We start from the raw sequence: 18,840 nt of genomic DNA on the forward strand, positions 1-18,840 counted from the left end.
CTCGTCAACGGCCTTCTGAGAATCCAAGAACACATCAACTGATTCTTCTTTGTCCATCTATCTTGTTATTTCTTCAAAGAATATCAACAGATTTGTCAAGCCAGATTTTTCCTTGAGGAAACTATGCTGATTACAGCCTATTTTATCATGTGCCTCCAAGAACCCTGACACCTCATCCTTGGTAATTAACTCCAACATCTTCCCAACCACTGAGGTCAGAGTAACTGGCCTATAATTTCCTTTCTTCTGCCTCTCTCCCTTCTTGGAGTGACATATCAATTTTTCAGTCTTCCAGAACCATTCCAGAATCTACTGATTCTTAAAAGATTATTACTAATATCTTCATGAAACAGGGAAATCTCTTTTTCCCTTATTCGGGAGAGAGAAAGCCTGTGGTATGTCGAATTACCAGGTGAACAAGTAGTCTTTGGGATACTGCAAGTCTGTATCTTAACTGATGCTTTGCACGAGCGCTTGGTGGAGGGTATAGATTTTTTTTGCTGGTGGGGGGGGTCATTGCTTTGCTGCTGCTTATGCGTGGGAAGGGGAGTTGGGGGGCTTTGGGATTCTAACGTTTAATTTTTATTCATTCTTTGGGGCACTCCTCTATTTTCGTGGATTTTTGCGAAGAAAAAGAATTTCAGGATGCATATTGTATACATTTCTGTGACATTAAATGTACCTATTGATCTCTTCAGCCACCTCTTTCAGAATCTGGGGTGTACACCATCTAGTCCAGGTGAATTATCTACTTTCAGTTTTCCAAAAACTTTCTCTAGTTATGGTAGCTTCACACACTTCATGACCCCTGGCAACTGGAACTTCCATCATATTGCTAGTGTCATGGACAGTGAAGACTGATGCTAAATATTTATTCAGTTCACTTGCCATTTCATTCTCCTCCATTGCTCCCTCTCCAACAAACCAATATCCATTCTCCCCTCTCTTTTACACTTTATGTATCTGAAGAAACTTTTGGCATCCTCTTCAATATTATTGGCTGGCTTACTTTTGTATTCCATCTTTACATTCTTAATGATTTTTTAGTTGCCGTCTACTGCTTTTTAAAAGCTTTCCAATTCTCTAATTTCCCACTAAGTTTTGCTCTATTACATGCTCTCTCTTTGGCTTTTATGTTGGCTTTAACTTCTCTTGTTAGTCACGGTTGCATCATCTTTACTTTAGAATACTTCTTTCTCTTTGGTATGTATATATCCTGTGCCCCTTTCAAACTGCTTCCAGAAATTCCAGCCATTGCCACTCTGCCATCATCCCCAACAGTGTTCTTTTCCAATTAATTCTGAACAACTCCTCTCTCATGCCTCTGTAGTTCCCTTAATTCCACTGTAATACTGATACAACTGACTTTAGCTTCTCAAATTTCACAGTGAATTTGATTGCATGAAGGGTTGCCATGAAGGGTTCTTTTACCTTAAGACCTCTAATAAATTACACAACACCCATTCCAGAATAGCTGATCCTCTGGTGGGCTCAACCACAAGCTGCTCTAAAAAGCCATCTCACAGGCACTCTAGAAAATCCCCCTCCTGTAATCCAGCACCAATCTCATTTTCCCAATCAACCTGCAAATTTAAGTCCTCCATGGCTATTGCAATGTTGCCCTTTTGACATGCATTTTCTATCTCCCACTGTAATTTGTAGGCTAATATTTGGGGGTCTGTATACAACTCCCATCAGGGTCTTTTTACCCTTACAGTTCCTTAGCACTATCCCACAATGATTCAACATCTTCCAACCCTATGTCACCTCTTTCTAATGATTTGATTTCATTTTTTTTTTAAACCAACAGAACAATGTTGCCCCCTCTGCCTCCCTGCTTGTTCTTTTAATACAATGTGTATCCTTGGACATTAAGCTCCCAGCTATAATCTTCTTTCAGCCATGAAACCATAGCTATTGTACTTGATCAATGCAGTTGAAACTATAGACTGTTCTAAGTAATCCATAACATCATGTTTGTGGATTAAACATGAACTGAATTCATTAGTAGGACAGTCTTTTTTTCTTTCAAGCTCACCAATTGTAGCAGCATCAGTGATCTCTCTCAGCACTTCTTTCTCCATTTCTGGGTGGTTACAAATCTCAGCCCAGCTTCCTATTACATTCTTGTGCTGAGCCAAAGTTAGCAGTTGTTTCTGATTGGGCACCACAAAACAGATGACATATGACTGATCACTAGGGAGAAAACAATTTGTGAATTAACTTTTGGTTGCTAAACATTTATAGACATTAACATTTCAAGAAAATGTCCAAAGTGACAATAATGGACAGTTTGAAAATTTTACCAGACATGGATTTTCAAAATTTATACAGCAGTAATTGAAGAGGTGCATTTTGCATGGAAAATGACAGTTACTCTGAACCATTTTTACCAGTGATTACTAAACTATCCCTGTAGCAAGGGCTGGAATTCTCAGAAATTAAGCTTCAATTGACTTATTTAAATTAGCTAGATTTAATAAATATCCTTAATTGTTTGAAGTGTCATAGTAGATTTTTATAGATCAGTTTCTTTTTAAAATACTATTAAAATTATGATGCTTCATCTTGGTGAATGCTCCTGAATGTTGCTTGCTTCATCTGTTTTGCAGGTGGGGCTGTGTCCTAAACAGTCCTCATTTGTTTCATTTACTTTAAATGTTCATGACTTTGAATTATGAGATGCATTTTCAGCACAAAATACTATTAACCAAAAAATCAAGACCAAATTCCAGCTATGTTACAAAAATTGAATTTCTAGAGATAATTAAAAAAAAACCTGAAATATACTAATTCACGATTTAATTGTTCAAAGCATCAAATGGTATTCATTAATATACGTGACCTTAGTAAGATTTTGCAATTGTTATAAATTGCTGGAGACAAACTGATAAAATCTTAAGTCACAAGTAAAGAGAGAACACAAACTTTTGTCTAATTAATCTGAAAGAACATGAAACACATCGCACAAGGAACTGTAGCTTACAGCAGATGAATATCAGAGGGAATGAAATACTAGACAACAGAAAGGCAGAAAGAATGGCAATAAGCATACAGTACCTTGACAAAGTACACAGCCTCCACAACTATTTTACTGTCTCATTTTCTAAATTTAAAATATATTGAAGTAGGATTTTTGAGGTAATCTACAAAACATTGTGCATCATGTCAAATCAAAAGAAAAATTCCAAAACCTATCAATTTACAAAAAATTAAAAACCAAAATTGTGAGGCTGAAAAAAGTATTCATCTCCTTTGCAATTACTATGCCAACTTTCCTCAGATGCAATACTCTATATTACCTTACCAATTCATCCAATTTGCTGATGTACAAAATTTGTGGATCACCTATTTCAGTTAATAAGAATAAATGCCCTCTCTCTCTGTAAAGTCCAACAGTATGGTAGATTTTCAACAGACCAAACCAAAAGGAAGACAAAAGAGCGTTCAGGAACAAGTGAGGAAAATGATCATTTTAAAAAATAACAAATCTGCAGAAGGGTACAACACCTTCTCAAAGGCACTAAATATACCTCAGAGCTCAGTGCAGTCCATTGCAAAAAAAAAGGAAAAAATATAAAACCACAGGCACAGTCTGCCCCTCTAAACTTAGTCACACTTGTAAGAGAGGCTGCCGTGATGCCAACAGTCACTGACTGAGAGCTGTAGAAGTCAGGGGCTGCAACTGGAGATGACGCTTACGGCTTCGCAATCTTCAAGGCCTTGGACAAAAAGGGCATTTATGGAAGAGTGACAAGGAAGAAGCCTTCTTTGAAAAAAAAAATCATATCCTTGTCTGTGAATTTATAAAGTATCACCTAGAAGATACTGCAAAGATGTGGAAGAAGGTCTTGTGGTCAGATGAGATTAAAGTGGAACTTTCTGGCCTCAAAATTCTGATAATAAAAATCTAATACTGTGCATCAGCCAGGTAACACCATCTCTACTGTAAAATATGGTAAAGGTAGCATCATGCTATGGGGATGCCCTTCAGCACAAGGACCAGAAATCTGGTCAGGACTGATGGGAAGATGAATGCTGCTAAATACAGAGAGATCCTGGATAAAAAACCTGCTAGCCTTTGTTAGAAAGCTTAAACTGGGGAGGAAGTTAGCTTTTCAGCAGGACAACAACCCAAAGCACACTGCCAGAGCAATCATGGAGTGGTTTCAAATGAAGAAAATGGATGTCCTTGAATGGCCCAGAGTCTTGGGTTTAACCCAAGTGAACATCTCTGGCAAGACTTCAAGAATGCTGTCCACAGCTGCTCCTCAACTTACCTGACACAACTCAAGCAATTTTGCAAGGAGGAATGGAAAAATCTTGCTCCATCACATTGTGCAAAGCTAATAGAGACTCGTCCAAAATGATTACTGGCTGTAATAGCATTAAGGGGTAGTTCAGTTAAGTACTGAGTAAAGTGGGATGAATACTTTTGAAGTGCTGACATTCCAGTTTTTGAATTTTTAGTTTTTCATGCTTAACAATTTTCCCTGTTTTTTTTGAGCTCTACTGTTGGGGAAAAAGCAAATGATTCACAAATAAAATTTCCTAGTTAAATAGATCAAAATCCCTGGTTGTAATATTCATTTATGTGAACAAAGGCTGAATACATTTACAAGGTACTGTACTATAGTGTAAGCAAAATCAATCTGACATTGCCAGATATAAGGAAAGAATTTCTTCAGCTTTACACCGGGAATTTTCAAGTTAGAAATGAGAAAGAGACAAGCATTTGAAATGCTCTCTGCTGTCCCTGGTGTGTACACCAAAGAGCAATCTATGCTTGTACCTGGAAGGAATTTAATTACACTTAATTTTGGTAAAAAGAATCCATTCGTAGACTGGCATCCACACAAATATTTGCAGATTTTATGTTTTAGATTCTGTAGAGCAACAGGTTATTCAGAAAGGTAGAAATATACACAAATCTCACCTGTTTGCATAGACACAGATATTATCAATTAATGGACTGTTCTTCAAAGCAGACTCCACCTTTCCCAAGGCTACATATTCCCCAGCTTGGAGCTTCACAAGATCTTTCTTACGATCTATAGAGAATGGACAATTGCAGTTATAATTCTTGAAATTAAAGCATTCTGTTTAAAAAAAATTCACAAACATTATCTTACATCTTACAATGTCAACACAGATTTTACCCAGATTCAATCTGTATAAAAACTGAGATTGTTTGTATATGAAATAACTTGAAGATTAGGAAAGGAAAGGTACGTCGCATCCAGAGTTTCTCCGGTTAGCAGACGATTTCCCTCCACGCCTCTCTGACGTAGTGGGGAACCGCGTACGAGGCAAGTTACAGCAGTGGTTTGCCATTGCCTTCTGCCGGGTGAGTTTCCAAAGAGATCACCAGCTCGTAACCCAGCATGGATGGAAAGCATGCAGGGGAGCCGGCTGGATTCGAACTCGGGACCTTTCACCCCGAAGTCCGACGCTGATGCCACTACGCCACTAGCCAGGTCACTTGAAGATTATGAACTTAAAATTCTCAATTCTTAGAAATGTTATTAAATTAAGAATAATTACCAAATTTGGTTGTCAAGTACCTCAAATTAATAAATATTCTGGCTGGTTTAAATAATCCTCTTTGAAAAGCAATATATGTGCATGGAATGGGCTGCCAGCAGCGGTAGTGGAGGCAGAAACAATAGGGTCTTTTAAGAGACGCCTGGATAAGTACATGGAGCTTAGAAAAATAGAGAGCTATGGGTAAGCCTAGGTAGTAAGGTAAGGACATGTTCAGCACAGCTTTGTGGGTCAAAGGGCCTGGATTGTGCTGTTGGTTTTCTATGTTTCTAAGCGATATGCCTGGATGAATAATATACATATCCCCATCACTGTGCACAATGCTAGAAAGAATCGGGAGGAGATGGGAAGTCATTTGGCCTTAGTTGAAAGGAGGTATAGTTTGATCATCACCATTTAACCTTTCAGGTAATGTTTCATGTAATCATAGTGTATAGAGATAACAGGAAAATATTATTCCAATGAAATTAAGATCATTAACAATTAAACATACATTCTAATCCTTCACTGTAAACTGTTACTGAGGATAATGAATTAGGTCATATGTTAAACAAGACCAATCTCTTTGCACTAGACTTTTGTAGTAGATGCAAACTGCAAACAATGCTTTACAAGATTGCTTGTATTCCAACAGCTGCTTATCAGGCATTACGAAAAAAATTTTTGATTAATTCCTGGGGGCAAACTGGAGAAACATATGGCAATGCTTCAGCAGAAACATTTAAGTTTCTTTTAAGGGCAAAAGAGTGATCTCATTAGGTTTAGCATTTGCTGTTGAAAAATATATTTTCCCAAGATTATAGTGACTTATAATTGGCAATATCCCAAAGGCTAAACTTTGAGGGGAAAATAGCTTTTAAATAGTGTTTGGAAATAGACCCCTGCCCAAATATACTTTTGTTGAATTCACACTTACCATTATCACAAAAGTTTAGGTTTTTCAATTCTAGTATTACATAATGATTGAAATTTACATTCAGTTATCAGAGATTTACAGACACTAACCAATGACCTTAAGACATCCATCGTTTTGAAATTCGCCTATATCCCCAGTACAGAACCACGCCTGCCCATCCTTATCCATAAAATAATCTTCCATTGTTTTGGATTTATTCTTGAAGTATCCCAAGGTAACATTTGGGCCACCAATAATAATTTCTCCTCTTGGATGAGGCTTGTCATAAACAGTATATCCACCTAGTTAACGAAATAGGAAAATAAAAAGGTGATGTATAGAGTTAACACTCAGACAGAAACATGCAAGGTATAGCCAACTTTATCTGAAGCCTTGAAAAGGTACACAGACGTATGTCTGTGTGTTGCATATCCAGGTTAGCCATTGTAATAACTATTGAGGTTGACAATTACTTCATATCATCGGTCCTCTGGAAAAATCAGAATGGTAATCTATACATGGAGCCAAAAGAGACGGTGGAGATCCCAAAAGTACTTTATGCATCTGTGTTTACTCGGGAGATGGACACAAGAGTCTAGAGAGCAGCAAAGCAGCAGCGAGGTCATGGTTCTATATAAATTACATAGGAGGTGTTTGCTGTCTTGAGGCAAATTAAGGTGGATAAATCCCCAGGGCCTGACAAGGTGTTCCTCAGATCCTACAAGAGGCCAGTGTAGAATTGCCAGGGCCCTAGCAGAGATATTTAAATCATCCTTAGTGACAGGAGAGGTACCAGAGGATTGGAGGATTGCCAGTGTTGTTTCACTGTTCATGAATGGCTCTAAAAATAAACCAGGAGCTGGTGAGCTTGACAACAGTAGTGGGAAAGTTATTGGAAGGTACTCTGAGGGACTGGATGTACAAGTATTTGGATAGACATGGACTGTTTAAGGATAGTTAGCAGAGCTTCGTGTGTGGAAGGTCATGTCTAACCAATCTTACAGCTTTTCGAGGAAGATACCCAGGAAAGTTGATGAAGGCAAGGCAGTGGATGTTATCTACATGGACTTTAGTAAGGGATTTGACAAGGCATGGAAAGTTGTCAAGGTCCAGTCACTGGGCATTCAAGATGAGGTAATAAATTAGATTAAACATTGGCATTGTGGGAGAAGCCAGAGTGGAAGTAGATGGTTGCCTCTCTGACTGGAGGCCTGTGACTAGTGATGTGTCACAGGTGATAGGTTTGTTGTTGTTTTTCATCTAAATCAATGATCCGGATGATAATGTTGTCAACTGGATCAGAAATTTGCAGACGACACCGAGATTGGGGATGTAGTGGACAACAAGGAAGGCTATCATGGCTTTGCAGAGGGATCTGCCCCAGCTTGGAAAAATGGGCTGAGAAACAGCAGATCAAATTTAATGCAGACAAGAGCGAGGACCAACCAGGGTAAGTCTTACACAGTGAATGGTATGATACTGAGGAGTGTGGTAGAACAAGGTGATCTGAGAACACAGGTCAATAATTCATTGAAATTGGAGTCACAGGTAGATTCGTTCGTAAAGAAAATCAAAATATTCAGTACAGGAGATGAGATGTTATATTGAAGTTGCATTTACCCTATTGGTGAGGCCCATTTTGAAGTATTTTGGGCAGTTGTGGTTACCAACCTACAGGAAACATGTAAATAGGTTGAAATAGTACAAACAAAATTTACAAGGATGTGGCTGGGACTGGAGCACCTGAGTTATACAGAAAGATTGAATAGGTCAAGACTTTATTCTTTGGAATGTAAAAGACTGAGGGAAGATTTGAAAGAGGTGTATGAAATTATCATGGATATAGATAGGGTAAATGCAAGCAGGCTTTTTCCATAGAGGTCGAGTGGGACTACAACTAGAGGTCATGGGTTAAAGGTGAAAAGATTAAGGGAAACATGAGAGGAAATTTCTTCACTCAGGGGGTTATGAGAGTGTGGAACAAGCTGCCGGCACAAGTGGTGCATGTAAGCTCAATTTCAACGTTTAAGTGAAGTTTGGATAGGTACATGGATGAGTATGGAGGGCTATGATCCAGATGCAGTTCAATGGGATTAGGCAGTTTAAATAGTGCAGCAGAGAATAAATGGGCTGAAGGGTCTGTTTCTGTGCTGTACTTTTCTATGACTATTTACCATAAGGTTTTTTTTTGGTGTTTGTTTTGAAACAGAGTCCAAGTGCCTGTAAAGTTCTGCTAGCTGAAGAGAAAGAAACGTGACAGCAGCCTTTAGCAAGCATTCAGACACAGATTGACAGGGAATAGAGGGATATGATCTTCTGCAGAAAGATCATTTAGTTTAGATTGAAGTCATGGTTTGCTCAGGCATTGTGAGCTGAAGGGTATATTCCTGTGCTGTACTGTTGCAAGGTGTCATAGGGAAGCTCTATAATGCAGCTATAAATTCAGAACAGAGACATTACCATTCTTCAGCAGAAAATTGTACTGGAATAAATTGAAGTTAAGAAATGGGAAATTAAATGTTTCACTTCTTACTAGACATTTCCACTTCAAGCAAATGACAGTGCTCACCTTCTTCCCAGTTTTTTAATGTAATTTCACAGCAGGGAAGTGGAGCTCCCACACGGCCAGTAGTGAAGTCAAATGCTAGAATCAACAAAAATCACTTGAATGAAACACATCTAAAAGTTGTTAAAAGATTCTGAAGTACAGAAGTTTACAGAGAATTGAATACACTTTGGGCTTGATATAGCTAGAATAAGTCAATGGAGAGACATTGAATGCTTTGCATCCCCCATTCTCCATCCCCAGTAATCTAAATTGGGGTTTCAAGAGGCAGCCAAAGACTTTTTTAAAAATAGCTGGTCATTGATATTATAACTACAATATATCTGAAAAGGTTTTACTAGCTAATTTTCTACTGAAAGCCTATCAGAGTACATTATACTGTACTGATTGAGGTTAATATTGTACACAACGAATGAACCAGTTGAGCTAAATAAGCTTTTCTATTATGGATTTACTTTTGAGATGGAATTGATTTTCTTTGGGGGTTTAGTACTTGGGTTAAAATCTTTCACTAAGGTGAGATACTCTACAATCAACATTAATTAATGGATGAATTACCAGGTCAGATTTTTTGTTGTGGGAAAGTACACAAGAATGCTGTCATTTATTCACATTACAAATAAAATATAGTAGATCACAGGCTTTGGATGTTAGCAGTTGTGAAAAACTATTAAAATGCATCTCATGTTTTAGGAATCATTTTAGCATAATTTATTGAGGAACTATTCATAGTAATAATATTAGTTCTCTTCATATGCAATTTATTTTAAAACAACCAAAAGATCACGACGCTTCCATTTCAGCTAATTAAGTGTTCCTTCCAATGAAACAATGAAAATTAATTTACATTGTCCACTGGATAATGCACCAAATGAAACTCAAATCTACCCATTACCAAACTAATTTAAACCTTCCACCCACAGTGTATACATTTCAAGATGCAAACACAGAAACACAGATTTGGTAATAATCTTCCCCATCAGTACTGGAGAAAAATACGACAACCTATGGATGGGAGGTGGATGAAGTGAGGCTGCAATGTGATTTAGAGAAGATGGAAGAGTGGGCAAATGCACAGCAGCTGCAGTATGACATGAATTAGTGTCACATTATCCATTTTAGTTTGAAAAATGATTACCTGAATAATTACAGTGGGAAAAGTGGTGGTGCAATGACACCTGGCAAACATTCTCGTGCACTAAACATTTAGAAAGGCAAATTATATGATGGCTTTCATTCCAAAAGGATTTAGTTTTGAAAGCAAGGATGTTTTGCTGCAGCTGCATCGGGCCTTGGTGAGAAGTCATTTGAAAAAAATGTGAAAGCATCATTTTGGTCTCCTCATCTGAAGATGTTCTTGTGAATGAAGTTAAAGTTTACAAGACAGACCCTGAAGTGGCAGGAGAGATTGAGCTTGATAGGCCTATGTTCAGTGGAACAGAGAATCATGTGATCTCAAGTCTTCAGGAGTATGCAGTTTAGACCAGGATTAGAAGAAATGTCTTGATCCTGAGCCTGCTGAAGCAATGGAATTCCCCAATGTGGAAGGTACAGTGGGCAAGTTAGCTACTATATTCAAGGCAGACCTATGTATATTTCTTAATGCTAAGGAGACCAATGGATATGGGAGGGCAGCAGGAACAGGACATTGAAGTGGATAATCATAATGGAACAGTGGAGCAGGACCAAGTTGCCTACTCCTATTTTCTTTGCATTTTCATATCTAGGTTTCTCCAAGTACAAACCCACATGAGCTGCTAAGTCTTCATTCACACCAGTCTACTTTCTATGGTATTATAGTCATAGAACATGGAAATGGGTCTTTTGGGCTAACACATCCTTGCCAATCAGTGGCCAGCCAGCCATACTAATCTGATCCAGAAAATGGCACATATTCTTCTTGGCAGCAGGGATTCAAGAGTTCATCAAAAAGTTTGAATGCTGACAGTGACTCTGCTTCTACCACTCTCTCAGGCAATGTGCTTCAGGTACTCACCATCCTCTGGGTGAAACTCAATTTATACTTCAAGCTCAACGGAAGAAGCAACAGCAGCAAACATTTGTGAATTGATCAAATCAGATAAGAACAAGCAGTAAGGCCTCCCCCTTCCCCATTCTCTTTTCACTCTCTTACCTCATCTCCCTTGTCTGGTCATCGCCTCCCTCTGGTGCTCCTTCACCCTTTTCTTTCATTCATGGCCTTCTGTCCTCTCCTATTAGATTCCCCCTTCTCCAGCCCTGTATCTCTTTCACCAATCAATTTTCCAGCTCTCTACTTCACCCCTCCTGGTTTCACCTACCACCTTGTGTTTCTCCCTCCTCCCTCCCCACCTTTTAAATCTACTCCTCATCTTTTTTTTCGTCTTATCCTGCTGAAGGGTCTCAACTTGTAGCATTGACTGTACTCTTTTCCATAGATGCTGCCTGGTCTGCTGAGTTCCTCCAGCATTTTTGTATGTAGCCAAAACTCATCCAACAGGTCAGAAACTTTGGATATTTTGGTGAACATGACGTATTGCAAAATGAAGACCAATGATATTAATTGATAATCTTGATTCATGAACTTAAATGTTTCAAGAATTAACTGCCGCAATAAACCTGCGTTACTTCATATTTAGATAAAAGCAAACTGCAGTCAAAATGATTACATATAGCATCAGTAAAATACCAATTCAAAAATATCAAAGATGTATCTGATACTGGAAAAAGTTTACAAACTGCCTTCTAAAAATAGCTAATAGGGAGACAATTTCTAATAACTTTTTGCCCTTTAGCATTCATCTACATATAGTAGTAATACATTTATTTATTGTTATTTATATTTGCATTTACACAGTTGTTCATTGATCCAGTTAACAGTTACTGTTATATAGATGTGCTAAGTATTGCTGTAGAAAAAGAATCTCAGGGTTGTATGTGGTGACTTGTATGTACTCTGATAATTTTTACTTTGAACTTTTTGAACTTTGTTAGAAATCACTAATACTATAAAATGTCATGTTAAATATATACAGTTAAATATATCAAGAAAAAGATAAAGGGAATAATGGGCACTAGCCTGCCCAGCATTTGAGAACATCTTCAAAAGATGATGCTTCATAAAGGTAGCATCTGTCATTAGGGACCCCCCCCACCTTCACCCTGGACATGCCCTCGTATGATCAAGGTCATGATACAGGAGCCTGAAGACACACAATCAACATTTTAGGAATAGTTACATATTTATTTTAATTTGTTTTTTGATTATGCATTGCAATGTACTGCTGCCATAAAATAGCACAGCTCATGACATATGTCAGTGATATTAAACCAAATTCTGCTAAGCACGAAACAGTTACAAAGTACATTTCCCAGGAGATGACTAACCATCACTAATAGTTCCGGCTCCACATGTCTCTGTTAATCCATATCCTTGTCCAACAGGGCAGCAAAAGCAGATGTTCATGAACGTTTGTGTGGATGGTGATAATGGAGCACCTCCACACAGAATGAGCCGGGTCTTTCCTCCTAGCAATAAACGTATTTTCCGGAAAATCAACCTGCAAAGGAAAATAATAATAGTTTAAATATGTCAGCTCCAGATGAAGAATCAGTCAATGCAAATAATGTTAAACAACTTGAAATAATAAAATAGACTGGACTAGATAAATGACCAGTAGGAAATACAATTTGTATTGATATTATGGCTTGTAGCAGCAAAATTGCTGAAAGTTATATTAAAATTGATACCAGAGAGCTAGTAGAAGTACAAACATGAGAAAGTCTGCAAATACTGGAAATCCAAAGCATCATACACAAAACACAGAAGGAACTCAACATGTCAGGCAGCATCTATGGAAAAAAAAAGAGTAAACACTCGGTGTCTTGCGCCATGTCAGTTCCTCAGGACAGAAATGGTTGTTCAGCAGGATTTAAATATGACTATTGAATTCAGAAAAGATGGAGCAAAATCAGTTTAATGATGGCAGTGACAGAGGACCATGTTGAAGTTGAAAGAATGATCAAAATATAGTACAGGAAAAGGCTACAATGAGGGCTTGTGAAATGATAATTCTGGGCAGCATACCAAATTCCTATAAACTTTTATAATATACTTGATCATTTTAACATTGATTAATAATTATACATATTTGCATTAAATGGTGCAACATTTATTATACTTTGTTGAGGAAATAGTTCCTCTGTACTACCAATAACTGCTACCCCCCACCCCAGCGGTAAATGGAGAATGACAGTTTATGTTGCTACGTCCTTACAAATCAACAGTGCTACGCCACATGGATACAACCACAGTTTAAAGAAATTTACTGCACAGCGATTATTCCCATTCCACCTAACATGTTCCAGCTAGTTCGGAATCTTTTATTGAACTTAACATAATTAATCCATATCAACCAGAGTAACTTCAGAGAGGAACAAAAAACTCAAATGTCAAAATTCACCAAAGTAAAATTATCTTGTTAAGATAAAGAAACTTATGCGCTGGTATCATATATCTTAAGAGTGACAGAAACAAATGTTTTAAAAAAGCTTATTTTCAACAATATTTATTCCTTACAAATAAAACTTCCGCAAGTGCCATTTGCATCACAAGTAAAATCATTATCTGAAGTTATAAATCAAAGCTTCCCAACCTGGGGTCCATGGACCACTCAGTCATGACGAAGTTTGAGAACCCCTGTTATAAATGATTGCTGATATGTTTACACTATTTTGCGATTTTAAACCCAAACCTCTACCCCACAGTTAAGAAAAACAACGAGGCATGCTTAGTTCTATTCAATTTAGCACATAACTTCATACACTAACACAAAACAATTTAGAAGTTTTAATCATCTTACCAGTCACAGATGGGTGTGTTGTAACCTACAGCAATCTGTTCCTTTTTGTAATTGTAGGCAACAACAAAGAGAGTTCGTTGTATACTATTCATGTCTTCTACTTTTGTTACTATATTCTTATAAATTCGATCCATAATTTCCTGTTGGCACAAAATGAGATAGAGTAACTGTAGGCTTGTTGACATTACATGAGATAGTGTAGGTGGTTAGCACAACACTTTACAGTACAGGTGACCCAGGTTCAATTCCCGCCTCTGGCTGTAATGAGTTTGTACTTTCTTCCCATGACCTCATAGGTTTCTTCCAGGTGCTCTGGTTTCCTCACACAGTTCAAAGATATACCGGTCAGTAGGTTAATTGGTCATTGTAAATTGTCCTGTGATTAGGCTAGGATTAAATCGGGGGATTGCTGGGTGGTTCGGCATGAAGGGCCAGAAGGGCCTATTCTGTGCTGTATCTCAAGGAATAAATCAATCTTTTCTGAAAACATTGTTCCCTTTTTTTGATCAAATTCTAGTGTCTTTTCAAAGGAACCTAGGCTATCCTTTTTAATAATATGCAGCTCTTTAAAACTCTGGTTAGGCCACACTTGGAGTACTGTGTCCAATTCTGATCGCCTCACAATAGGAAGAATGTGGAAGCATTGGAAAGGGTACAGAGGAGATTTACCAGAATGCTGCCTGGTTTAGAGAATATGGATTATGATCAGAGATTAAGGGATCTAGGGCTTTACTCTTTGGAGAGGAGGATGAGAGAAGACATGATAGAGGTATACAAGATATTAAGAGGAATAGATAGAGTGGATAGCCAGCACCTCTTCCCCAGGGCACCACTGCTCAATACAAGGGGACATGGCTTTAAGGTAAGGGGTGGGAAGTTCAAGGGGGTTATTAGAGGAATGTTTTTTACTCAGAGAGTGGTTGGTGTGTAGAATGCACTGCCTGAGCCAGCGGTGGAGGCAGATACACTAGTGAAATTTAAGAGACTACTAGACAGGTATATCGAGGAATTTAAGGAGGGGCATTATATGGGAGGCAGGGTTTGAGGGTCGGCACAACAATGTGGGCCGAAGGGCCTGTACTGTGCTGTACTATTATATATATAATATGCTGTACATATCACAGAAATACAGGATAATTTATTAAGAGGAATTTTAAGCAATTGAGAAGCTGCTGTTCCTTCTTATTAGCCAATGCAACAAAATTCATACTTCAAACTCCTTGATCAAAAATGAAAGTTATTTCCACTGTACTGATGACCAAGAAATTAAATGTTGTCTGTAACAAAAACATGTCTATGGTGGATGGTGTATATTTTACAAACAAAAGCCTAGTTGGAAACATTCAATCTGTTGCTCCAAGTATGCCCTAGAACAGTGGTCCCCAACCTCCGGGCCGCGAAGCATGCAGCGGTGCAGCAGTAGCCGAAGCGCACCCAGCACATCTTTAAGAAAAAGCCGAAATAAACAAGCTAATTAATCGCCTCTGATCTGGGCCGACATTTACATGCCGGGTGGCACCTAATTAATTCGCAGCTCCGAGGTTGGGGACCACTGCCCTAGAACATACTGTATGTTCAAGTCTTCCGAATTTGGACTACCTTTGACACTTGTCTGGTAATTGCATAAAATTATGATAATCCACTATCCAGCTATTGAGAAATCAGGAACATTTGACAGCTGGCTAATGAGATGATTTTTGCTGAACTCCCCATCCACTCACTAGGGACCCAGCTCCTGTGCTCACCACCCACCTGACAGCACCCTTGTACACTGCAATCCCTCTTAAACTCACCTGGCTCTGTATTTCACCCTCTCATCAAATCTAGCGGGTTCACTGGAAAATTTATACCATTGTGTAATCTCTCTAAAAGGGCAAATTAAGTGTATGGGAAGTTTTATAGAATGTATGACAGCCTGGAAAATCTGCAGGAAAAAAATCCAATAATCTAGCAACATGTAAACTGTTCAGCCAAGAAGACCCCATATACTTGTAATTTCTTCTCTTAACCAACTCTTTGCCAGCGTCTTTAGGCTCAGATCCTCCAAAATTAATACTGCATGAAATTGAAACCATGGGCCATGCCTGACCCAAAGCTAGAAGTGATGAGAAACTTTGCAAGATAGACTTTTATACTGTTAAGATTTAACAGTGTGTTGTCAAATTTAATTTTAAAAAACCACAGAATTAGCTTTGGCACCAATAGGAACATTTAAATATCAAGCTATTAGTGGTAAGGAAAGCAAATACAATGTTAGCTAAAATGTCGAGGCTTTAAGGAATTGGTCAGAGAACATTTGGCTTATTGTGAGCAATTTGAGGGTCCCTTATTTAAGATATGTTGGCATTGGAGAGGATCTAGAGGAGGCTCACGAGAATGATCGTGGGAAGGGATTGATGACTCTGGGCATGTACTCATGGCGTTTTGAAGAATGTGGGGGGTGGGGGGGGGGGAGGAGAGAAATCTCATTGAAACCCATTGAATATTGAAAAGCCCAGACAGAATGGATGTAGAGAGGAGGCTTCCTTAGTGGGAGAGTCTAGGACCAGAAAGGATAGCCATAGAATAGAAGGATATTCCTTCAGAACAGAGAAGAGGGCAAATTTCTTTAGCTAGAGGGTGGTGAATCTATGGAATTTAATGCATGAATGGCTGTGGTGGCCAAGTCACTGGGTATATTTAAAGCTGATGTTGATAAGTTCTTGACTAGTAAGGGCATCAAAGGTAATGGAGAGAAGGCAGGAGAATGGGGTTGAGAGGGATAATAAATCAGCCATGACCAAATGGTGGAGCAGGCTCGATGGGCCGAATGGCCTAATCTGCTCCTATTCTTATGGCCTTATTGCTCAGATGCAGATCTCTTACTGGAAGAGAAACAATTTTAACCAATGAGCGAAACAATATCCTTCCTGCTTATTCTGTTAGTGCAACATTAAAGAACTTCGTCTTAGCATTCTGCATTTGAGCAGCACTTAAGATGAAAATTAATCAAATGTAACAAGCTTTTCAGGCGATAACCTGCAATAGCACTTGTTAAAATTTAGATGTTAATTTTTGTCAATTATTTAGGAACTCACCGGTACAGCCGCTAATAGCGTTGGCTTAAGTACAGTTGTATCACCTTTGCTTCCTTTCTTGATTTTAGCAGACTAAAAGAGAATAAGTATAAAAGCACCCCATAGGAAAATTTAGTTGTGCATGTGACTCAAATACATTTTCATAGTTAATATACATTTGCAACAGATGTTTCAGCTTTCAAAGCATACAGTAAAAATATAGAACATGCATCACTATTTTTCAACTTTCAAAAGAATGGCGAAAATTTAAATATTCTAATTCAGACAGAAAAGTACGCATAAAATTAGCACAAAACTGCTGCAACATTAAAGTTAAAATAATTGGTAAGCTGCTTACGGACAAAACACTGTTGGTTTAAAATTCAGATCAAATTATTATGAAGGAATGAAACAAAATGTTCAAAAACAAAAAAAAAACCCTGTTTAATCTGTACCTGGTCTGCCAAGGTTTGAGGGGAAGAGTAACCAATGCAACAGCCACATGCCATGCACAATGTTTCTGCACTCAACTCCAGGACGTGTGCCAGAGGCAGATAACCAATGTAGGTATCCTTCGGTCTTTAAGGGGAAAAAATACACATATCAATGCTTAACATCATCACTACAAAATCTTTAAAAATAATTATATTTAATACTTGATATTTTGGCTCAATTATGTCTGTGTTAAAAGATACAGTATTCAAGGCTCAACAAAGCCACTGATTGCATAATTTACTTCAACATTTTACTCTAACACCAAGATAATGTTTCATAGAGATATGCAGATCTTCCAAAGAGATGTTAAACCAAATTTGTATCTGCCCTCCAGTGGACGGAAGGGAAAAAAGGCCATTGATCTAACAAAAAAAAGTTTCCCAATTTTCTGATCAATATTTATCTGTCAGTCGGCATAAAGGCATAGAAGCGAATTAGGCCAATCAGCCCATCGAGTCTGCTCCACCATTCCATCGTGGCTGATCCCGAATCCCACTCAACTCCATATATCTGCCTTCTCGCCATATCCATTGATGCCCAGACCAATCAGGAAACTATCAACTTCCACTTTAAATATATCCATGGACTTAGCTTCCACTGAAGTCTGTGGCAGAGTATTCTACAGATTCACTACACTCTGGCAAAAAAAATCCTCCCTGCCTCTGGTCAAAAAGGCCAATTTTAAGGCTATGCCCTCGAGTTCTGGATACCCCCACCAGAGGAAACATCCTATCCACATCCACCTTATCTAGTCCTTTCAATATTCTGTAGATTTCAATGAGATCCCCTCTGCATTCTTCTAAATTCCAGTGAGTACAGGCCCAGAGCTGCCAAATGCTCCTCATATGTTAACCCATTCATTCGCAGAATAATCCTCATGAACCTCCTCTGGACTCTCTGCAATGACACCACATCCTTTCTGAGATATGGGAAACAAAACTTGTTGGCATTACTCCAAGTGCGGCCTGACTAGTGTCTTAGAAAGCCTCAGCATCATCCCCTTGCTCTTATATTCTATTCCCCTGAAACAAATGCAAACATTGCTTTTGCCTTCTTTATCACAGACTCAACCTGTAAGTTAACTTTCTGGGAGTCTTGCATGAGGAGTCCCAAGTCCCTCTGCTCCACTGATGTTTGAATTTTCTCCCCATTTAGATAATAGTCTGCACTATTGTTCCTTTTATCAAAAATGCATTATCATACTTTTACCAACACTGTATTCGATCTGCCACTTTTTTTGCCCATTCTCCATTTTGTCCAAGTCCTACTGCAATCACATTGTTTCCTCAGAACTAACTATCCCTCCAACTATCTGCATATCATCTGCAAACTTTGCCACAAAGCCAACAATTCCATTATCTAAATTATTGACAAACAGTGTGAAAAGTAGCGGTCCCAATACCGACCCCTGAGGAACACCACTGGTCACTGGTAGCCAACTAG

The 18,840-nt window shown here is 38.4% G+C and overlaps 1 protein-coding gene across 2 annotated transcripts in view; it reads right to left on the minus strand.

The window, feature by feature from the left end:
• Positions 1–18,840, minus strand: part of acsl3a (acyl-CoA synthetase long chain family member 3a) — a 71,983-nt gene that overhangs the window by 5,164 nt on the left and 47,979 nt on the right. For both annotated transcript variants that reach the window (XM_063045887.1, XM_063045886.1), the window contains exons 7-14: positions 17,358–17,481; positions 16,924–16,995; positions 13,847–13,986; positions 12,372–12,544; positions 9,009–9,083; positions 6,550–6,741; positions 4,937–5,051; positions 2,039–2,196 (exon numbers count right to left, since the gene is read on the minus strand). In XM_063045887.1, coding sequence (XP_062901957.1) covers positions 2,039–2,196; positions 4,937–5,051; positions 6,550–6,741; positions 9,009–9,083; positions 12,372–12,544; positions 13,847–13,986; positions 16,924–16,995; positions 17,358–17,481 — 1,049 coding nt within the window. The remainder of the gene's footprint in view (positions 1–2,038; positions 2,197–4,936; positions 5,052–6,549; positions 6,742–9,008; positions 9,084–12,371; positions 12,545–13,846; positions 13,987–16,923; positions 16,996–17,357; positions 17,482–18,840) is intronic.

Source organism: Mobula hypostoma, chromosome 4 (genome assembly GCF_963921235.1).
Source record: "Mobula hypostoma chromosome 4, sMobHyp1.1, whole genome shotgun sequence".
Taxonomy (NCBI): domain Eukaryota; kingdom Metazoa; phylum Chordata; class Chondrichthyes; order Myliobatiformes; family Myliobatidae; genus Mobula; species Mobula hypostoma.